The sequence below is a fragment of the Hemicordylus capensis genome, chromosome 4, assembly GCF_027244095.1.
Source record: "Hemicordylus capensis ecotype Gifberg chromosome 4, rHemCap1.1.pri, whole genome shotgun sequence".
In the NCBI taxonomy this organism is placed as follows: Eukaryota; Metazoa; Chordata; class Lepidosauria; order Squamata; family Cordylidae; genus Hemicordylus; species Hemicordylus capensis.
In genome coordinates this window covers 244,230,815-244,254,871 of record NC_069660.1, presented here as the reverse complement: position 1 = coordinate 244,254,871, position 24,057 = coordinate 244,230,815, and the positions used below count along the sequence as shown (strand labels likewise).

The 24,057-nt window shown below is 42.1% G+C and overlaps 1 protein-coding gene and 1 long non-coding RNA gene across 5 annotated transcripts in view; one reads left to right on the top strand and one right to left on the bottom strand.

Annotated features, from left to right (window-relative positions):
- The window catches only part of LOC128323741 (uncharacterized), a 43,174-nt gene extending 21,675 nt beyond the window's left edge, over positions 1-21,499 (top strand). For both annotated transcript variants that reach the window (XR_008306451.1, XR_008306450.1), the window contains exons 2-4: positions 17,078-17,203; positions 17,742-17,809; positions 20,764-21,499. This is a non-coding gene — a long non-coding RNA (uncharacterized LOC128323741). The remainder of the gene's footprint in view (positions 1-17,077; positions 17,204-17,741; positions 17,810-20,763) is intronic.
- Positions 1-22,975, bottom strand: part of COLEC12 (collectin subfamily member 12) — a 162,181-nt gene extending 139,206 nt beyond the window's left edge. For all 3 annotated transcript variants that reach the window (XR_008306449.1, XM_053247412.1, XM_053247409.1), the window contains exon 1: positions 22,665-22,975. Coding sequence is in view for 1 of the 3 variants with exons in the window: in XM_053247409.1 (XP_053103384.1) it covers positions 22,665-22,671 (7 nt within the window). In the remaining 2 variants the exon portion in view is untranslated. The remainder of the gene's footprint in view (positions 1-22,664) is intronic.
- Between the last annotated feature and the right edge of the window lie 1,082 nt (positions 22,976-24,057).

Sequence of the window (24,057 nt, the reverse complement as noted above, 5' to 3'; positions counted from 1 at the left end):
CCTAGCCCGATTTTGCCTGATCGTGGGATCCAACGGGCTTGCAGGCGAGCCCGGTGGCTTCCTGGTGGTTAACCCGCCAAACTAGCCCTCCCCTTAAACCGGGTTTGCAGAGTGAGCGCTCCGCAAACCCAGTTTTTAAAATCGTGAGTAGCCGCGGTGCGGCTCCATGCCACGGCTACTCACGAGTAGACCCCCAGAGGGAGGCTGAAAAGCAGCCTCCCGGCTCGGGGGTCTCTCCAGTATGCCCTGTGTGCTTGCGCAGGGCATACTGGAGCTTCTGGGGTCTGTGCAGCCCCCAAATTCCCCAGCCCCTGCCAGTTCCATCACGGAGCTGGCGGTCATGTGGGCAGCCAATCTGGCCTCCTGGGGCTCCCACCCTGCTTGTCTGCGGGGAGAGCAGACTTAGTTCGCTCTCCCCGCAAAACCAGGTCTCACTGATCGTGAGACCCGCCTCACTATGTCCCAAATCCTCTGCCTAATTATCTCCTTGGTTTTTAAGATCACTAAGGAGACCAACATGGGGGTACTTAGCCCATAACTTTCTTATTTCCTCTCAACTCCCTCTTTCCATGTAGATGCAAAGTTGTCCTTCAGGACCAGAGGTGTGAGGCCTCCTTAACCAAGATTTAATTTCAAATAATAAGAGATCTTTGCAATCCAGATATGTGATTCAATTGCTACTAACCCCAGCTCCAGTCTTAACACTGTGTTGGGCATCCTTCTTACCACTCCAAGGATTGTTCTAATAAATTTGGTTTGTACCAACTCTAGGGGATGGAAATCCTTATAATTGCCAGTTGTTATCATGTAGCATACGTATAAGGGCCAAGAGGCGATGGTCTATGGAAGAGACCTCCAACTTCCTCCATAGTCTGTCCCAAGCTACCACTTTAAAATCCACCCCATAGTCTGTCCCAAACACCGTTTTAAAATCCACGAATGCTACAAACAGGGCACCCTTTGGCCAGGCACAGTATTTGTAGATAAGATGTTGCAGAATCAAGACTGTTGTTGAAATCTTGTGTAGAAATTTAATTGAATGTCAGCGTAAGCTTTGGCTCACTGAAGAATGAAAATATCAAGGGCATTTTCTTCTTTTGCTATATCTACTCAATCTTATAGCCAATATGTAATTCTTGGAGGCTCATTTGTCCAGATCACAAGTACAAAACTACCTGGTCATGCTCAGAGGTACACATATGGAAATTATTGGGTGGCATAGTACATAGTTTAATAGCACAGACAAGTTTCACTTTAAAGCTAACCAAGAAACCAAGCTATATTTGGCTTTAAATAGATCACTATTTCAAGAATAATAAGACAGAGATTAAACCTTTATCTTATCTTGGAAGAAGAAAGGGATCCTTGATAAGCCAAGAAGTTAAGATCTGATAGCAAGATATTTTGAAGTTCTTTCTGATCTTATGCTTACTGTGCTCTAGCATTTCCATCCTTAAAAAAGAAGGCATGGTCTGTAGGCTTACCAGGTTTTCATTTTACTGAGTCCATAAACTGTTATTCTTTGTTAAGTGTCTAATCTTACTAGGTGTCATACAGGTGTAAAATCAGACATGGCTCAGCCTGCAGGCTTACACTGTAAACACATATGACAATAAGCAAGGAAGAAGACTGGAGGAGAAGTTTAGCTATGAACAGCCTGGGGAAGTTAGATATTTAGAGCTGTTTTGAAAGAGAAACAAGAAAGCCTTTGAACGCTGGGAGGAGGGAGTGCCAAAGGTACAGTGCAGGTGAGGAGAAAGAATTAAACAATAGAAGGGATTGACTAGGTTTAAGAAGGTTAGTGTCTAACAAATGAAGAAGTTGCAGTAGGCTACCTGGAGAAAGAATAGAGTGTAGATAAGGCTAGGCAAGAAAATGGTAAAGAGAAACACAAGGCAGGGGGAGATAAGCAGCCAAGACACTGGGTAGGAAAAGACAGAAACAAGAGAATTCAGGTGAGAAAGAAGAAACTGAATATTTCATTTACAATTCTTAAGCTGCATGCTCAACCCTCAGGGCTCTTGCAGAGGCTTACAACATTAAAAACGAAGTTAAAAATATATCAACAACTGAAAAATTATAAAACAAATATCTTCAGTCAGCCTGACATTCTATCTTCAGCTACTGTAGCCTGACACTCCAAAACAGTAGTGTTCATCTTCTTCTGGAACACTGGAAGAGAGCCTACTAGATGCATCTCCATGGGAAAGAGATACCAAATGAAGGGGCTGTAGCTCAGGGTAGAGTACATGCTTTGCATACAGAACCCTGGCACAGTGCTGATCTACACTCCTGTCAATCTCTGGAGAGTCTCTCAGTTAGCACTGACAATACTAAGCTGTTTGAATCAATGGTCTGACTCAGTATCATGGAAGATGCTGTTAGCTCTCTGCAGAGATCTGTGATGGGAAGCAGGCAAACTAGGTTCAGCCCAGTCAGGGGGCAACAGTAACATTAAGGCCAAATGCTTCTTTACTGGGGTAGGGTTGTAGCTCAGTAGCAAAGCACATCAGAATGACTCCACTTCACCACTTCAATCCTTTGCATCTTTAAGTCAGACTGGGAAAGAACCTTATTTGAAGCCTCGGAGACTTGCTGCCAGTCGGTCTAGATAGTACTGAGTTAGATGGACCAATGATCTGACTTGGTATAGGGAGATTACTTTGTCCCTACACATCCCTATACATGTGCAATATGTTCTAGCACTGCTGCCTCATTTTGGACAGGATGAAATTTCCCAAGGCACTCTTCAAAGATTCATTACAGTAATCAAGTCTTGAGATTGCCACAGAATGCATCCTGGTGGTCAGGTCCTTGTTCACCTGGAAAGGACACAGCTGGTACTCTAAACATAGTTGGACAAGGGCCATCCTGGCCATAGCTGTCATATAACAACAACAACACCTGTTTGACTGTGCAAACAAGAAATAATAATAATAATAATAATAATGATGATAATAATAATAATTTAAAAAAAATAAAGTATTTGTATACCACTTTTCAACAAAAAGTTCTCAAAGCAGTTTACACAGCAAAAGGTGTGAGGAAATGCTTCTCTTTCCCCAAAGAGCTCCCAGTCTAAGAGACTCAAATTTACACAACAACACCAGCAGCAGTCGCTGGAGAAATGCTATGTGGAGCTGAATGAGAAGAGTTGCTCTTCCCCTGCTAAGTGTGGGAGAGTCACCACTTTGGAAAAGTGAGCAGAGGCTGTGTTTCAATGATATCCTCATTAAGATTTACAGTTACAGTCCCAAACTATCCATCTTAACACCATGGCAGAGAACTACCGCTCTATACTGTACAATTATTTTGACTGGATTGTTTTCATAATACACTTGGGATCTTTTAAAAGTAGGAAAGTGGAGTATAAATGTTTCAAATGAATAAGTATCTATCTGTCCATCAAGCAGCAAAACTGAGTTCAGAAGCACAGATAAGCTGCCAAGCTGACCCTTCTGATGGAGTGAGATTCTATTCAGTATGGGTTGTCTATACTCCTGCATTGCCCATTATCAACAACTCTGTATTAAGCTTGTATCCAGTATATCACCTCTTGCTTATGGATCTCACCAATTCAACTAAATCCAAAAAATCTTCCATTAGTATCATGTAACAGCATGAGATCGAACTCTACTGCACCCCACAGGAGAGGACTATTCCCAAGCACCATCTGCAAGCGCCAACGCCAAGACTACTTTCACCAGCTCCATCAGGAAGTCTGCCAGACTGCAGGTGGCATGCAAGCAGAATCCCCAATAAATCTTTAGAAACCAGTGCCAGGCACATTTACTAAAGTAAAAGAGGTCTGGCATATGGGAAAGCTAAAGAGAGAAGAGAATCCCAGAGAACCACAACTCAACCATTGCCCTTTATTTTCCTCTAGCACTACTAGCCAGCTATGGCCTCTTAATCCTGAGGCATAGTGATCATTTGGAACCAGTGTTCCCTCTAACAAGGCTTCCCAGATGTTATTGACTACAACTCCCATAATCCCCAAGCAAAAGCCATTGCAGCTGGGGATTCTGGAAGTTGTAGTCAACAACATCTGGGAATCCCTGTTAGAAGGAAACACTGTTTGGAACCAATCTGAGATAGATAGATAGATAGATAGATAGATAGATAGATAGATAGATAACATTTGTGTGCCACTGTATACAAAAATGTCCCTGGGTGGTTCACAACAGTCCCTGGGCAGTTTACAAGTCCCTGGGTGGTTCATTTAACAACAACTGGCAGCTAGGGATGGCTTTCTGATGGCTGGAAGAGGGCCAAATAAGGGGATAACAACTATTTAGTTAATAACTCACCTGCCTTGGCCCTTTTCTCATGCCATACTTTCAGCTTCCCCACATTATGTTAACTGGATCATCCTCACTCACTCCCCATCTATATATCCCGGACAGTACATCCTGGGCTTACCGGAACAGACTAAGCAGGAGGTTATTATGAGAGAACAAACCAAGGTTTGAGTGGTAGTATATTAAACAAATTTAACGATTTTGAAGATATTCAGTAATGCAATGACTGGATTTGGCAAGAAAGTAAATATAAGAAAGAAAGAAAGAAAGAAAGAAAGAAAGAAAGAAAGAAAGAAAGAAAGAAAGAAAGAAAGAAAGAAAATATCCAGGTTGTATGCCCAAAGGGAGAGATGAATAACAAGGTTATAAAATTGTCAGAGAAGAGAAAAAAAGAAGCAGAAAGAGAAGAAAAGCAAAGGGGAAAGACCAAGAACTCTGTAAATTCTAATTTTTAAAAGGTAGGAAGTTATCCAGTGACTTCACTTGTCTGGGGACAATTATCAGTGGAGCATGAGAAGTAGTCCCCCACTGCTTGCTCCCATACTGCTCCAGTAAAAGATGAACTGGTCCTCATTCTGTTAAAAAACTGGAGTTGGGAATAAATCAATTCAAATCAGAAATGGAAAGAAGTGTGGGTTTTTAAAAACATGAAATAAAATCAATAAAGTGAAAAATATTTCTTTGGAATGGTCTCCATCAACAGAATCTTGTCCAATAAAATCTGTAATCATCTTAAAATTTAATTTGTTTATCCCATTTGCTTTGCACAATATTAACTCAATATGAACTGATTCTAGTCCTGGGCACTCATAGTCAAGACAGGTAAAAAAGAAGAAACTTAAAACTCTTCCTGCACTAATGTTGGCACATGTGTGTTCTCAAATCATTTGCGTCCAATAATGGGATAAGAACTGGTGCTTAAAATAGCAAGCTCACTAGAAATGATGGTTAATAACCAATTAACTATAAGTGTTATTAAAACAGCTTCATTGAGATTTAAAGATTGTATTATCATTCAGTTATTCTGCCCTGCTATGCTGTCTGATCAAACTGGATTTTAAAAATTTAGTAGTCCTATGCTGGGACAGTTTGTGCAGCACTGTCAGTAGCTTCACTGCTCAGTTCATATAATGGTCAATATTAAGGGGCTGGCTTTGGGGGCACCAATATTGCTATCTTTGTACTCTGCTTCAGGATGTTATTGGCTGGTAGACAGGAGAATCATCTATCTATCATCTATCTATCTTATCTTTCATATTTATATACCGCCTGATATGTGTATCCCTAGCCAGTGTACACAATTTAAAACACAACAAATATAAAACAAGAGTAAAAACAATTAAAACAATTTCACAGAATAAAAAGTTAAAACCATCTCATAGGATAAAACAAATTAAACAGTTTAACTTTAATTTCAGTTAAAAGCCTGAGAAAACAGTTGTGTCTTTAGGGTCATTCTAAAAGCAAACAGAGAAGGAAATGACAGGGAGCATATTTCAAAGCCCCAGGGCAGCCCCAGAAAAGGCCCCGTCCCAAGTCGCCACCAAACGAGCCAGCGGAAACCATAACTGGACAACTGCAGATGATCTTAATAAGTGACAGAGTTCATGACAGAGAAGGTGCTTTTTAAAGTATCCTGACCTGGACCCAAGTCATTGAGGGCTTTATAGGTAATAACCAGGACTTTATATATGAGAAGAGCTGGTCTGTGAGAGGAGAGCTGGTCTTCTGGTAGCAAGCATGAATTGTCCCCTTTGTAAGAAGGGTCCAACCTGGTTTGCATATGAATGAGAGACTACATGTGAGCACCTTTAGGAGATGGGGCTGCTCTGGGAAGAGCATCTGTATGCTTGCATGCAGAAGGTCCCAAGTTCTCTCCCTGGCATCTCCAAGATAGGGCTGAGAAAGACTCCTACCTGCAACCTTGGATAAGCCACTGGCAGTCTGTGTAGACAATAATAAGCTAGATGGGCCAATGGTCTGACTCAATATAAGACAGCTTCCTATGTTCCTATTTCATTCGGAAAAAGTTTTGGCAGCCAGTGCAGTTCTTTTGAAATCAGTGTTATATGGTCCTTTAAGAGTTGTTGCAGAGACCAGTCTGGCGGCCACATTCTGTACCAATTGTAATTTCTGCACTACGTAGAAAGGCAGCCCCATGTAAAGTTCATTAAAGTAGTCAAGTCAGAAGGCTAACAGCATATCTACCACTGTTTTAAGGTCATTAACCTCCAGAAATGGGTGTAGTTGATGTATCAGCCAAACCTGATAAAAAGCGCTCCTGGCCACAGCCTCAATTTGAGAAACCAGAGAGAGTTTTAGATCCAGGAGCATGCCCAAGCTACATACCTGATATTTCAGAGGGAGTGTAAGAACAGGCAGCTCTAAACCATCTCCTGGGTCCCAACACACACACCCCGAAAGTCAGTATCTATCTCCATCTTACCTGGATTCAACTTCAATTTGTTTTCCTTAATCTAGCCCATGACTGCCTCCAGACAGGCATTTAGAGAAGTTATTCCATTTCCTGATGAGGTTGATATGGAGAAATAGATCTAGGTGTCATCAGCATATTGATAACACTCTGAACCAAATTAGGGCTGTGCCCAAACTGTGGTTCAAAAGCATGGTTGAAAAACTTTGAGGAAAATTAAAAAGGGAACTTTATAAGAAAATGGAGAACAAGTGCTTACCTGCTCTCCACCACCCCTTCCAGCTTCCTCCTGGGGCAGCATGTGTCCCAAAAAGCCCTGTGCACCATCAACACACACATGGCATCTGTGCATGTGCAGGTGCCATTTGCATGGTCAGCAACACGATGCTGACGACCATACAAATGGCGCCCCCATATGTGGAACCCCAGGCAACCATGAGGTTAAAGGGAATTGGTACAAATTGCCTCACCAGGACACCACAGATTACCAGTCGCCCCATGATAGTTCCACATGTCATGCAGTAAGATTACATGTAGCCATCCCAGGGAACAATTTTTTTTTGGCCACTTTTTTCTGGCAGATATGTGGTATAGGTGCCTACAGATAGTAATGGCCAGAATACAACCTAGAGACATGCTGAGTAACACAAAGAGTGAGTATTGGCATGTCAATATACTTTCCCCTTATTAGTGAACAACTCCAAGCAGTTTGCACACCTGCAGGGTGAAAAGGCAAGTGCTTTCAGATCAGACATTAGTTTCAGGCAGCCCAGAGGCCTGGCACCACTCATATTACAAATAAAGGAATGTACTTGGAATTTATGGGAGAAGGGAGGAAAGATAAAAATTCCCAAGTATTACTTCGTATGGGGCTTTCAAGTTCTTTAAGCCACTGTTGGCAACCCTCAGATTTTTCAATGGATCGAACGACAAGAATTAATTACTCTTGATAAATAATTAAAGAGTAATCAAAAATTACCAATGGTATATTCTAAAGGTGTTCATTTCTAAAAGCAGGCATAGCTAGTTAAATTATGGCTCAATATTTCATAAGTGGGCGTTAATAAAGGGTGCACAGAATTAATTTATTCCACTTAAACACATTTGCTAGTGGTACCGCAAAAATGTGTTGAGTTGTGACAGTTTCAACCTTGTTATTCTTATATTCCTAAATGCATTTGTCATGGGCCATGTGTGATTCACTGAGCCCAAGTGAGAAAGTCTGAGGTGAAGGCCAACATTTTCTTACCCATAAAGCTTTCAACCTTTCCCTTCTTTGGCAACCTATCAGATTCATGCGTTCTTTGGACCTCAGCATGATTTCAACGGGATTGTTACAGCATTACTTTTAGGTTTTATTAATGCTATTCTTGGCACATGTAACAGGGAGCTTTAGCACATCATATTAAATATAAATAATAAACAAGTCTTTAATGAAGAGTATGCAGAGCAAGAGGAATAGCAAATGTGGCCCTTAATTATGTTGCTGAAACAACTGCTTCAACAATATTGCATCCAACAACAACAATATTGCAACAATATGAAATGGATTTTATGACATATATATAGGTATTGAAGGTCAGCACAACCCTTTACAGTAAACATGCTTTGAAACAAAACAGCACCTTATTTTCCTATTAATCCTATGTAAATTTTGATTTATTTAATGTGGAATCTGAATTCACTTTTCCGTTAACATTTAACATATAGGACCTTAAAAACCTGATAATACAGCTTATTTGAACTTAGAGGTTTTATTGGATACTCAATGCTATAATAATGACTTTTTATACAACAAATCAACCCTCCATAGACCTATTCAGGCATTATCAAAACTGATAATACTGTACTGTACTTAAATACAGCCTCCCTGTAGGTGCACTTGCAAGCTCTGCCCCACAGTCAAAGTTACAGCCAGGGGCATAGGGACCGTGGAGCAAGGGGGAGATGATTGTCCCCTTGCCACCAGGGTCTGGGTTGGCCACCAAGGCACTCTGCCACCCTCGTCCAGAATGTCCCCTTGCCCTCTTCTGCACCCAGCTGGCAAAAAAAGCCCTTGCTGGCTGGGAGGGCAAAGCCTGCCCCTCTCTTCCCCAGCAAGTGTTTCACTGAAACGCTGACTGTGCTGGAGTGGGGGTGGAAACCCAGCCAACCAGCCATTCATTTCAATGGAACACTAACTGGGGAGGGATGGAAGAGGGTCCGAGCAGACCCTTTCCCGGGTAGTGGCCCCACCCCTGAGTCTAATGTCTGATGCAACGGGGCGGGCCAATGCCAAGGTTGGGGCCCGTCAGAGCTTCTCTTCCCATTGTCAGCAATCTGGCCACCCGGAAGGGAAGTCCAGGAAGATAGTTCACAATACAAACTGGGCTGCAGAAGCAAAACACGGCTCAGGAATAGTTCTCTCTATCTGGCTTAGGCTGACAGCTGTCGACACGAAGGTTGACAAACATTGCCTTGCAGCAGCTAACTGCAAGCTATAGATGTGCTTTATAGTCCAAGCTGATAACTCTCAGCTGGCAGGGATTCAAGGCTTATCAGTCCTCTGCAAGAGGCGCTTACTTTCCCTGTTGGTTTCTAGCTGTGCTTGCCATCTTGTGATGCACCTCTGCTATGGAGTCAGTGGAGGTCGCCTGCACAGCTCATCTTCCGGTTCATCCGTCGCTGTCTCTGCTGCCTCAGACTGCTGTGCCTGCTCTGAAACATCAGCCGGACCTGCCTCAGCCATCTCTTGGGAATTGACAGCCGGGCTCTGCCCCTCAAGCACCCCTGCATCAGCTGAAGGGCTGTCAGCTTCCCCTTCCTCCTCGCTATCTGAGAGCGAGGGTTTGACACCCATCAGTGGTTCATGGAATCGCTGACTGGGAGCTCCTTTCCATGCCTCCTCCTTTCCATGCCTCTTCTTCTTGAGGACACATGGAAAGGAGCTCCCAGTCAGCAATTCCATGATCTGCTGACTGGGGAAGGGAAGCTCTGCCAGGGCTGGGTTAACAAGCCACATCCTCGGAATTGGCCCCGCCCCCTTACATCTCATGCAAGATGCAGAGGGTGGGGCCACTGCCCAGGAAAGAATCCATTCAGACCCTATCCCATCCCTCCCCATTCAGCATTGCATTGAAATGCTGGCTGACTGGGCTCCCCCCCCCCCCACACACACAGCACAGCCAGGCCAGTGTTTCAGTGAAACACTGGCTGGGGAGGAAAGAGGAGTGCCTCACGCTCCCAACCAGCAAGCTCCTCGTCCTCTGGCTGCAGTGAAGCTCCCTACACCTCTGATTACAGCATTTGTCTACAAATGCTGTACTTGTGAGGAGATTCTTCCAATGATCAGCACTCTGGTTTGTCTGTATACAAACACTGTAAGCATGCATAGTGAAGAGGGCAGGACTTCTGAGCATGTCAGCGTAGGGGAGGAGCTTGCAAGTACACTCTCCAGTTTTGATAACACCTGAACAGGGCTAGTGTCTGCTAAATAGATATCAAGCATGAAAGCATTTCACAGGTAAAACTGCATTTCTATTTCATTTTCCCAGGCTTGAATAGCAGATATATAAATTATGGCCAGCTCCATTTATGTTGCCATTCCTTCTATATTGTTTGCTTTGTTTTAAAACCCTGAACATTTTTGCACATACATTTCAATGGGCTGCCCAGAGAGTGACCACCTCCCGGTAACTTTAAGCTTAAAGCTGTCTGAAGTTTATGTACATCTTGATAGTTATCATCAAATTGATCTGGAAGGGAATGTGCTAATGTGTGGGTTAAATGGACGGCAGAAGTGAGCAAAGTAGTTACCCAGCTAATTCACTCAGATAGGTTACAGCAAATCAAGGTAAATATAATGAGTGACAATGATAATAAGCTAGAAAACTTTAAGAGTCTTACTAATGAACTGCGGGGCTCCTGATAAATAAAGAAGTGAGGACTAGGCAATCAGGGGGTCCAAGGTCGAAATCATGGTTAGACCAGGAGTGCATACAGGCCGAAAAAGACCTCATCAGCTTCTACAGGCTTTATAAAGAAACTGCAGATGCCACAAATGAACAAGCTCTGTTGTTAAAAAAAATGCCAATATAAACAATTACTTTTAGATAAAAGAAGGAAAGCAACTAAAGAAAGCTGGCAGCAACTACAGAGGCTGTAAAATCCAGAGATTTTCACACATTCTGGTATAGTGTGACACAAAGATCAGGCAGCAAACTGGAATGCCATATATCTGCAGCTATATGGGAAGCTCACTTCTATTCATTATACGCGCAACAAAGTGACTCAATGGACCATATGTCCTTAGAGGCAGAGCCATCCATGCAGACACTATCAAACTGGTCACCAGTATCTATTGGGGAGATGAAGCAATTAACTGGAGAGCGGATAAGGAACAAGGCCGCTGGTCATTATTTCATTCCTGCTGAGGTATTCCAATCCAATACTGACTGGTGGGCAAGAGTACTGGCAGAACTCTTCACATATATTGATAAATCCACCCATATCCCGGAAGACTGGGGTATGGCAATTATTGTCCCAATCTATAAAAAAGGGCAAAGGAAAGATCCTGCCAACCGCTCGATCAATCTTCTGAATGTGGTCAGCAAGCTTTACATAAAGCACCTATTTGTGAAGTTCTGATTGGATAGAAGATAACAATATTCTAGCTGAAGAACAAGCAGGATTTAGGTCAGGAAGATCTACAAAAGATCAAGTGACCATTTTGCAACATCTAGTGGAGAAATATGCACATGGTTTTAAGATTCCACTTCATGCGGCCTTTGTAGATCTAAAGTCTGTTTTTGATTCCATCCCTAGAGAGAGGTTATGGAAGAAACTATTATTAACTAATATTGATAAACGACTCCTATTGCTGATATACAGGCTGCATAATAATACCAAACTGAGCAGGGGCGTAGCAAGGTTGGAGTGGGCCCAGAGACAAGATTTTAAAATGCCCCCCCCCCCCCACTGAAGTTCAGCTCATGAAGTAAAGAAATCTTAAATAACGCTGAATACTGGTAACAAAAAGCATAGAACTATATCTATATCTATATCACACCTATGTGCCACAATAGAAAATCATCCTAAATTTTTTTTAAGGGTTTGTGCATTGTGGACGATGCAAGTCATTTAATGGCACTAGAGAAAGAGATGCTGTTCTAGTAGCTCCAGGTCTTAACACTCTCATCCATTTCAGAGGATGAATACAACTGAAGCAAGCCCGGGCGGGTGCGCTGCTGGGGGCTGTCAGTCATGTGACTTGCCTCTGGGGGCCCCCCAAGGCAGTGGGCCCCAAGACAACTGTCTCCCCTTGCCTTATGATAGTTACGCCCCTGAAACTGAGAGTTAGATGTGGCATTCAGGGTCAATTAACTGATTCAATCCCTACAATGCGAGGAGTCAAACAAGGGTTTGTGCTTACCCCATTACTATTTAATTACTATATCAACTCAGTAGTACAACATCTTGATAAAAAAGAGTTCCACCCGCCTAAATTAACACATAGGTATGTCTCACTTCTTCTGTACACCGATGATATGGTTATTCTTTCATGGTCTGTGGTAGGGCTAAGAAGAGCCCTAAAATCCTTTGCAGAATTCTGTGAGGAGGAAAAGCTGCTGATAACTTATCAAAAGATGAAAATAATGATCTTTGCCAGGAGAGTTAAAGACAACAGCTGGTAGTACATCAATGGCAACAAAACAGACCAGGTACACTGTTTTAACTATCTAGGAATAACCTTTTATTCTTTAAGTCGGAGAGATGCACACCTAGATTGTGCTTCACAAGTAGTACAGAGGAGCGTTATATCCTACTATCATACCAAAGGAGGGTTATATGTCCTTGCGGTTTTGAAATTATTTGAGGCAAAAGTAGTGGCGCAGCTACTAAACGGTGCACAGTTGGGCCCTTACTTTAACCTTGCCCGGATAGAGACAGTACAATCTAAGTTTCTAAGATCACTTATGAAAGCCCCTAAATGTGTCCCTAATACAGCATTAAGATTGGAAATGGGAGTCATGCGAGTGGAAACTCGAGTGTGGATTACTACCCTTAACTATTGGCTGAAGGTGGTATTCTCACCAATGAGTCTGGCCCCCCTGATGCTTGAAGATAGTTTCCAACCACAGCAGAAATCAGTTGTTGAAGAAAAGCTCGCCTTTTATGGCTTTTCCCTTGAAGTGCTGCAATCCATTGGTTACAAACAAGCAAAAACAGTGGTAAAGCAAATACTATTGGATATGGAATGGCAACAGGAGATAAGCAAGGCCTCAAAATGACTTAAATCATGGAGACATGCTTTTAGCACCAAGCCAGCTGATTATTGTCAAGCCCTAATAACTTCCAAATATCGTAGAGCATTTGTGCTGGCCCGCTTTGACGTGTTGCCCTCAGCAGTGTTCTATGGTAAATATGGTGGGATTCCTTATTCTGAACGTTACTGTCTGTGTAGTACACAGGCCATAGAGGATGTGGGTTATGTTTTATTATACTGTAATTTTTATAGGGATTTGCTTGAATCATTAATTTTACCCTTGATTAAGGACCTACCAGGCAGAGGAGATGAAGCATATATTTTATTTCTCTTATCAGGCCATCAAGCCCACATTATTAATAATGTAGCTAGGTTTTTTATAATAGCAATGAATATATGACGGCATCTAATGAGTAATCTACATGAGTAATCTACTATATTACTATACTACTATAGTACTGTATATTCATAAAGTTATTGTTGCTATATTATATGGACCTGATTTTGTGCTCCCCACCCCTTCTTGCTTCTGTACTGATCAAAGACTGTAATAAAGTTTATCTATCTGTATTTCAATTTTGTTGCACAACATCTTGGGGTTGATAATGTGAAGTCTGGATAAATATCCTCGGATTCTTGTACACACATATTTTGAAAGATGATTATTTATGTATTGATTTGATTTCTATATTTATTTGTTTGTTTTAGTGCAAAAAAGCTTTAAAATCCTGATATTTTTGATGGTTTGGTATAACATTGTTAAATTACCATGACAATGCATGTTAGATTACCATGACAATGCAGATATTCTGTGACTATACAATACTTATTCCTATCTGCATTACTGTTTTGTTGCTATCTGGTTTTGATTAATTGTGTTTGATAGCTTTGGCTTTAAATTAAAATCTAATGACTGACTAATAATGATCATTCATGTCCTGTATGCTAACTAACTCTCTCCTGTTAACTAAGCAAAGAGGCACCTTTTAAAAGTGGTGATTCTCTTTACTGAGCAGGGGGAGAGCAATTAGCCCTATCCAGCCCCAGCACAGCATCCCTCTAGTGGCTGTTGGTGTTTATCTTAGGTTTCGTAGGGCTTCCCCACCCTCCTCCATGTAACAGGGTTGTTTACCCAGTCAGAGTGGTGGGGACGAAATAATGATGATGTCTTGTGAGGGGGGTGGAGTTGGAGGAATAGGCCCCTTGGGAGACCAGAGATTGGGTGCCCAATCCACTTGCCTGGCCAAGGGAGAAGGAGCAAGCTGGAAGGGGGGAGGAGTGTCCTAAATGTAGGGCTTTATTTAAGGCAGGGACTGCTGAAGATGAGACGATCAGCATCCAGTGGGCTCTCGGGGAGGAGCACAGATCTTTATTCCTGCTGATAGTTGAAGGAGTGGAGTGAATATACTTCCCTCCTCCCCAACTCTGAGGCAATGCCCGTGCCTGTAATTTAATGTGAAAGGGCATGAAGGTTAATTGGAGAATTCTTCCTCACTAAACACAGACATGTTTCCTTTTAGACTGTGAGCCCTTCGGGGACAGGGATCCATATTTATTTTTATTTCCCTATGTAAACCGCTTTGGGAACTTTTGTTGAAAAGCGGTATAAAAATATTTGTCGTATTTGTAGTACCAGGGGGACTGTGCAGAGTATTCAGTGTTGGCCAAAGCTTCACACAGGCCCAATAAACAATTAGTCAGGGGGCCACACTTGATGGGAGCCACCACTGGCCCCAGAGTCCCACAATGAAGAGCACGGGACTATTCCATAGGATAGGGCACAGTGGGAGGTTTATCAGCTCAGATCAGTTCAGAGGCTGTCAAATATGTGAGAGAACCCTAAGTTATTTCAAAGGCCATAATACAGGGCCTATTTTTCAGGGGGGCGGGCAGGGGGCAACTGCCATGGGCCCTTTACAAGGAAGGGAGACATCCAAATTATGGTTCAGTATTTGTAACGATCATTTGTAATAACCCAAATGATTGATCCTTTTCATTCAAGGCAGTAAAAATGACAGTGATCAATTAAAATATAACTGAGGGGTCAAGAGTCATTCCAGCACTTTGGGTTATTACACTGACACAGGATGCAGTGATTGACATACTATGCAACTGTTTGTGCAGTTGACCGAGAGTGCTATTGCACAAATGCAAACATTGTAAAGTGGAGTTGCATAACAATGCAGCCATTATATGGTTTGACTGTCGTGTTGCACAATTGCAATTTTTGCACTTGTGCAACAGCGCTCTTGTGTTACTTCATTAATGTTATGTTTCACCGCATAACCTAGCTCAGTATGTCAGCCAGAGATAATAAAAGTGGGGTGGGGGCTCAAATGAACATTCTTTCCCCAGCGCAATCGGAGTCTTAAAAAGGCCCTGTATCTATCATATTTAAAAACTAAAAAGGGAAATTGCAGGACATGAAAAGCCAGTTCAGTGACAAATAATGGGTATACTGATATAGGTTTAGGGTGCCAGGACAAAATCAAACCATTAATGCTATTAAACAAAATGCAACCTACAAAATGAGAATTTTGCAAGTACAGTAGAAGCATTCATCAAGACTTTTGAGCTAGTCATTCACACGACATATTTCAAGACAACTGGATAATATAAGCTAGGCTCCCCAGCAAGGGATGTGGATTGGTAAAGGGCTGGCTACTGCACTTAACTTATCAATGACAAAGAGTTGCTTATGTTTCAGATTTTCTCTTCTCACAAAACTGTATGAACTTATTACACAGGCACTCCCATGTAATAAGTTACGGGTGGAGAAGTAAAACAGCATTCTATTGCACTATTTTATCTGACCCTGATGATCTTCTGTGGTTTTTCAAAGCTTTTCCTTTGCAGTATTTGTGCCAGAGCAGTCATTTTTAAGCTCAAAATTGTCTGTTGAACAAGTGTGTCAATGTTTTTTAATGAAGCAGTGGAGAAATGGCTAAGTTATGAGGAGCAGAAGTTGAAAAGCACACATGAAATTGCAACTGAGTTTTGTGATTTAAATCATGATTTAAATTGCCTTGATTTAAACCAATCCACCCTGGGTAGTGGGACTTTCTCATTTACTTCCACAGGGAGCTTAACATGTATAAAAGAATGTGCATGAAGACCTGCTCCTACATTTAAATAAACGAAGCTGTTGTGAATAAGGAGAAGCAAAACAAGAAGAGGGTCACCCAAAACAGCAGCAAATTAAGGGAGACAGACTTCAAAAAGGGGGGGAAGTGGGGATTCATTACAAGATTGCTTTCCTTATGTAGCATAGTTTTCAGAATTATCACAGCTGGTGAGATTCTATGCTTGTAGACTTGATCATTTTTGTGTCCCTGAAGAAGACAAACAGCTAAGATGCATTGGGGATAGAGGGGGGGAAATTAATAATAAATCCCACACATCCACCCCCACCCCCTGCCACACACACACACCTTTTAAAAGTATCTCTCCTTTCCTTTTGCTTTGGACTAAGGAGAGCCACGTGCCCTAACCAGATGAATCTGAATGAGTCTTTCCCCATGTAATCACAATTATTTTCTCTTTTTCTGCCAAGAAACATAAAACACCTGTCTTTTCTGCTATCCCACTTTATGATCACATACGGTACTAGCACACTTCAAAATTTGTTCTTTTATTTATTTATTTATTGTTGCATTTATATACCGCCTTTCATTAAAAGACAACCCCAAGGCAGTTTACAAAAATTAAAACATGCAATAAAAAGGCAATAAAAACATCAAGCTAAAAATATAAAAACATATATATTATATGTTCATTATATTATAGCTTTATAGTACCTGCTCAAATGTTCAGTTTGCAAGTCTTCTAGGTACCATAATGGTCACGTTTCTGGATCATTTCCATGGTAATCCTTCATTTGCAGTTGATAATAATTTGCTAATTTGCTATATTCTGGGAATCTTTCACCTAAGGGAATGACTGTTTTGAACCTTGGCCTCAGTCCAGGAAAGAACTGCAAGGAAAGTTCATTCCACTACTTTTGAATTCAAAGAGGATGAAAAATGATATACTTCCTTCATAAGAAAATGTTTCTGACCTTTTTTGGGGTGTGTATGTGTGTGTGTTTAATGCAAATAGCTGGGGAGAAAGCTGGAATTTGGCAAGGAAACTGACCTCATGCAGGAGACATGCTGTGAAATCCACATGTAGCCTACTCTTAATGGCGACCCAAAGAAGACTGGATTTCTTGGATTCATGAAACAGGTGATATGCATTTTCAAATTTTTACAGAATATAAAAGTGACGTCCATTTCACAAATAATATTTATCTTTCTTTCCCATGCACAATACTCGACTGTTGGGCTAACCAGGGTGGTCATGTATTGGCAGGTGCTTGACAAACCCCTTGTTGCTGCAGCCTCCAGAAAGCAGCAAACTGAAGACTTTATCAAGCCCCTGATAGGCTTCCACATATGACTTGAGAGCTGTACAGGGGTGTCCCACTAATGAAGCAAGGAAAGGCAGTCACCCAGAGTGGCAGACGGGCAGGAAAAAAGGTCTGACCATTGTGAACCCACTGCTGTCTCTGGCAGCCTCATCCAGCCCAGACCCACCCTGGTCCCCCAAACTTTATGTTGGGGGGTGATGCATCAACCATCACCACTAACTTCCTTCTCCTTTTTCTCTACCATGCCTCACCCTCTGTCTATAAAAAAGGTAGAGGGCAGTTAGAGGGCAAAAAGTGATGAAACACACTTCCTGCTACTTCCTTCTCACCCCCTTTTTTTTTTTTTTTGAACAGGCAAAGGGTGGGGCAAAGCCAGGAAGAAGAGCAGGAGTGGAAGCTGCAGTCCCCTACACCAGCACCAGGTGGGGGAAAGTTCATTTTATCTCCAAGTCTTTGCAAGGGCTGTGTGCAAGGAAGGGAACTGCTGGCAACCTCCCCTCCTCAAGCAGAGCCCATGCAAGGCTTTGTAAGGGTTGGATTAGAAGCTCCTTACAAAACCTCCATGCAAGGAGGGAAGCTGTTGCCAACTTTTGCACAGAACCCTTGCAAACCATGAGCTCTCATTCCAACCCATGCCAGGCTCTGTTAAAGAGAAGCTGCTTGCTGGCAGCTTCTTCTTGTTGCCCCGACCCCCTGAAAAAGGTGGCCAAGGTGATGAGAAGAGACTGCCTGCAATCAGCCTCTCCTCTCCTCAATCTCCATTCAATTTAAAAATGCTTCAAGGAGTTGGGATTCAAGGTGATGCAGCATTTTCTACCTCATCTCAAGCACCCAAACACTTTGGGCTGCCTCTGAGCCTGTATTCAGTTCTGTGAGTCGCAAACTGTACAGCTCTGTCATAAATCATTTTATTGCCCAATCCTTTAATTGCCTAAGCTGTAGCAGGATATATAGTAGGATGCCAGATAGCTGGAGGACAATTAACTATGCTTTGTATCCTAACATGTTGGCCCACAAATGGAAAAAGTTCCATCCGTGCAACTGAGGAGACATTTTAGCTGAACCCTGCTTCCTGTTGAGGTCCTTGTACCATATGCCATTCTATTTAGGAGGATCCCTTAACATTCAGAAGTAGATTTTGGAGAGGAGACAGTGGATTACAAAGGGAGTGGTTGGACAAAAATCACCCTTTCTCATTGTGCAAGCAGAAGTTGTTCCATACATGGAACAGATTACATATGAAAGTATATACAGAAGGATGTGTCATACATTTCAGATTAAGTTCTAAATCCCAAGAAAATGCAAAGCCATGTTGGCATTTACTGGATTTTAGAAATTCATTATGTAAGCTTTTTTTTTTTTTGAGCTTTAGTGAAGATGTCTTTACTATTTCACATGTCGCTACTACACCATAGGGCTATTCACACAAAGATCAAAATGAAGGTAGGAGGCATGCAGCCCAGGTTAGGAACTTAAGAAGCTGCCTTACACCATCAGACCACTGGTCCATCGAGCTCAGTATTGTCTACACAGACTGGCAGCAGTTTCTCCAAGGTTGCAGACAGGATTTCTCTCAGTCCTATCTTGGAGATGCCAAGGAGGGAACATGGAACCTTCTGCCTGCATGCATGCAGATGCTTCTTCTAAAGTTGCCCCATCCCCTAAGGGAAATATCCTACAGTGCTCACACATCTCTATCATTCAAATGCAAACCAGGGTGGATCCTTCTTAGCAAAGAGGACAAGTCATGCTTGCTACCACAAGGCCAGCTCTCCTCCCAGGTTTGCAGGCCCATGAGAACCCATACAAATCCCTCCAATCCAGCTTGCTCAAATGTGGGTAGCCCAAATCCTGTACCTTGTCCTACCTCAGTGTGTTGGTCATGTGGGTGTATTTGCCATTTCTAGGAATCCCTGGGAGTGAGTGGCCATGTTTGCAATAGAGCATCGTGGCTACAGAGGTTCACATCCGTGAATGTGCCACTCTGCAAAGCACACTCTATGGTCCTTTGCTAGCAATGTCTTCAGCCTGCCTTCTTCCCCTTAGTCACCAGTTAGGGAACAGCTGATGATTGTTGGTCTCCTGGCAGCACAATGCATGCTGGGATAGATCTTTTGATAGTTGGAGGACCCAGCTCCCATTTTTAAAAATAGAGACTGCAGCTGCTTAGATAGTCTGGGAGTTGAGAATGCAGATCCAGACAGAGGGTCTGCTTGTCTGCAGAGACTACGGTAGGAGCTCTTTACTTCCTCAAACCACTCCCATATGATCATGTGCAAAGACCTCATATCAACTGGGTGGAAAAGGTTTTGAAAATAAAATCCATTATACACCACACTTGCAAAACACCCATCAAGTATTTGGTGGAGTATGGGGCAATACACAGAGTCTACTCCCTAATCCTCTTCCACATAAGCCAATACTACTGTTGCTGGGCAAGAGAGAAAAAGGCCTACCCCTCATTTACTTCACAGCAGTGACTAGAATTGGTGGGAGAGCTTCCCCCTTTCTCAGTCCATTTTCCATTCCATGAACCAAGAACCTTATCAAAGGATGGATTTTGTCTCCCTCTCTCTTGGTCACACTGCAGCATGACCAAGAGACAGACTCCAGGAAATAGCTCTCATGTCAACATGACAGCATAAATCTATCATCACCTTCTCATATATAAAGTTAGGGTTTAATGTATTATTGTTCTTTTTCTATTTCCTATGAACAAAAATTGCTACATAACTTACTCAAAGTATCTGAGTTGATAGACATATTATTAGGTAAAGTTATAATGACCCTAAAGCAGGGGAACCTCCACTTACAAATACAATGAATTATGAATAAAGCGCATCAAAGCTTAGGAACCCTAAGCCATTGTAAATGAAACAACAATCTAATTAAATAGGCATCTCAGTGATTTGACACACAACATTAAAATTCCAGCAATGGAAAACATAATGTATTATTTGCAGATCTTTAATGATGTAATTATTTTGATAGTCTTCAGCTCTCCAGGGAAGGTGGATGCAAGAACAGAGACAGCTGTTTACTGCACCCAGCAGGTCAACTGTGTTGTTACTCATGAAGAGAACATGTGATTATACTAAACTTAAAAGCTCCAAGGCTTAAAAAAAAAAATAAGCAGGGGATTTAAACAAAGAATGTGGGAAGCCTGATATGTTTGTTAACTATGTAACAGGGAAACAAAAAGGTGAAAGTGACTTTGGAGATATTTATTATGTCCATCACTCTTACTGTTGATTCAAGAACCTGACTGAAGATTTTTTTTAAATTCTGTAACTTAAACATTTTATTTTATTAGTTTTATTATGATTTTCCATTATTCTGGGAAAACACTCCAAAGTAACTGTGAAATGTCTTGCAGAAAAAGAGTCATCATGATCCATGAAGGAGACTGAGAACATGCAGCTACCATACAGTGCTAGAGTCGATCAACATCACTAGCTTGGCAGAATGCCTACAGCTTCAAGGTTGTCAAAGAAATATACAATTGATGAACTTTACCAGAGTGAGACACACTTTCTTGGAAGCAAGTTACACTGAATTCAATACTTACTTTGAATAAATATGTGTAGGATCAAGCTATATAGATATCAACAAGACTAGCAGCAAGAGAACAGACAATTCAAGCAATAATACTCCTCTTCACAGGCATATCATAATGGATACAGCCTCTTGTGTGTAAATAGGAAAGTTTGCATACAGTACATTTACCATGTGTAAATCTCCACATGACCTAAACCATATCTAAATATATGAATCAGCAGAATATTCCTGTTGAAATGAGTGCTTTATTACCATTTGGCTTGAGGTAAAATGTAGCACAATGTGAAGCAGTAAGGCAATGTTCATTCTCAAATAGGAAATCCACATAATGGCCTTCAACCTCACAGAGTACACAGTATCAAGAATATAGGTTATACAGTATGCAAAAGTTCTGTGGTTTCCACTACATTGTTATTGCCACTACATCAATCCTGATAGAGGCATGCAGTATTAGAAATATGAGCGCTGGTAGCATTGCTGATAAAAACATGTTAACTGCTAACAGTTTTCAGAGTTCTGTACTAAAATAAAAATAAAATCCTCACCAAAAGATATTCAAGAGTTTTTTCCACGTGTGTGTGGGCTTAGTAAAAGAAAATACTTCTCCCCATAGGCTGTCTCTCTGGCAAGGAAAACCAATGATCACATAGTGTTCTTATTGGCCTCCGGAAATAACTGTCACAATATTTGCTGCCCTCTTAGCTTCTAGAACTAAACAGGACACTCGGCTGGTACCCAGACATAGATTCATTCTCATATATATATATTTTCTTCTTCTTCTTTACATATTTAGATTTATTTCTGTGGGTAGAGAAAAATCAAACGCTTGTAAACTCACAACTACTTCCTAAACTTTCCAAAACATTCTTTGATGCCTTGCTTGTAATTATTCCCCAGTGTCCAGAGCTATAAAGGTTACTTTTCATCACCAAGAGGCCTTATTGCAAAATACTAACTTTTTTTTTTAATTCAGCCACAGCCCAGCCAAAGTGGGAATTAGTTTGCTTAGCTAAATTACTTAAGCAGCACTCCGTGGTCACAAGCTATGCGACATAACAGGACTACCCAGTGCATTTATGCCAACATAAAATTCAAAAGAAAGGGGATTTTAAACTTCAGCTTTAGCACATGCAATGCAAAGACCAACTATTTTCCAATCTACAGATCTTGAGTGGGGGGAAAAGATGCCAAATAAATTTCACAAGCCAGTTAAGCCTCTACTGGAACCTAATCATTGCCAGATGTCTAGAAGCAACACCAGGAACATCACGAAACACTGGTAACCCCCCACTACTCTCTTTGAAAAACTGCAGGGGGATTTTTAAAGGGCAGAGAAAAAAGATAGGTGTTCAAGAGGTATGCGATGGGAAGGCAGAAATTATTGTGTGGGCGAATACGCCACTCTCCTGAACAGATTTTTCCACTAAAAAACAAATAAACCTGAAAAAGGAACCTGTAAACAATTTACAAGAAGCTGAGCTCAGACTTTTCCTAAAGAACAAATGGCAGCTTTCAGCATTAATGGGCTAGAGAAGAGACTTGACATAGTCTCAATTCTACACACACACAAACACACACACACTTTCGCAAGAATATTTGCTCCCACAACAAGCAAGCCGCCCACACCACATGTTCACTACTGACAGACCCATGCTCTCCCAGCCCAGAACCTTCCAAAACACGTTTTTGCAACAGCCATATGCCCTGGCTCCTGCTTACCTTTCATGTTGGCACACAAGGCAGCCGCATAGGAAACTTTCAGAGCCTGGAGTAGTGAAGCTTACTCTTGTTGCACAGAACTCCTTTATTGGACTTTCATGCTGGGCACTCTGGAGCTTCTGATCAAGAGATGAATGAGACTGTTGCCTGGCTAGCTGGAGCAGCAGCAGCAGCAGCAACACCAACCTCTCTCCCTTCTCTCTCAGCTGCTTCAAAGATTCAGAGTTTCGACTGGCCTGAACTCACGACCACCCTCTGCCCCTCCTCTCTTCTCTCTGCTCAGCTAGGCAAAGGAGAAAAAGCGGCTGGCTCCACAGTTCTCCCTGGGCAGCTTGCCCCCCCCGTCCCCCCCGTTTCCCCCGCCTCCTCCACGATTTGGGCTGTAAAGTGATGAAGGGAAGAGGCTGTAATAATAAACCCTCAGGCGAAGGTTGAATGAGGAGGCGAAGAAGTTCTGAAGGGTTGTTGCTTCACTCTGCTAACCGCAGCTTCCCCAAACCTCCAGACTGTCCTGCAAAGCAAGAATTCCTCCACTCTCAGCCGCCTCCCCTCCCCTCCCCTACGTGGGGTTGACTCCTCTCCGACAGCGGGCTCCTAGGGAGGCCTGTTTGTGGGAGGCCCAAGTGGTTTGGCACCGAGATATAGGTGTAGGCTTTCTTCCACACAGGCCAACCGCTCTGAGGATGGACAAAGAGGGAAACCCAGCAGCTCCAGCTCTTCATTTCAAGCCTCTGCAACAAAAGCTTGTCACTTCACAGAGTGTATAAACTTCTGTTGCTAATGTAGGAATGAGGTACATTTTATGGAACAGGGAATAATCACAGAACTGCTGCTACTCTCCGCCTTGATTCTAATTTGAAAACAGTGCATGTTCTGCTTCTCAAATACTTTCTCTTCAGCTTTCTTTGTATATACAAGTTGCATCTAGTTACATGGTTCTAGGATCTATAATACATCTGTAATACTATTCTATGATACATCGTTCTAGGATCAAAAAGCTTTCAGGTTAAGAGTTAAAGTGCTTGGAAATGCATCCCAAAGCATGGAAACTGTAATATAAGGCACTCCCCTTAACCTTTGCATGAGGGAAGCAGTAAATGTGTTCTACAGTCTCATATAATACTGTGCTCATTGACAACTTAGCCTCCATGCACGCACACTTTCCCATGACACTGGCTTTACCACGTGTTTTCTGCGAGGCTTTACTGCAATTTCAAAGCTGTCCCAAAAATATTGATGCAAAAAGTGGATTTTTTAAAACCCTGGATACCTATTCATTCATTCATTCATTCATTCATTTTATTACATTTATATTCTGCTCTTCCTCCAAGGAGCCCAGATAAGTTTCTCCTCACCACAACCCTGTGAAGTAGGTTAGGCTGAGAGAGAAGTG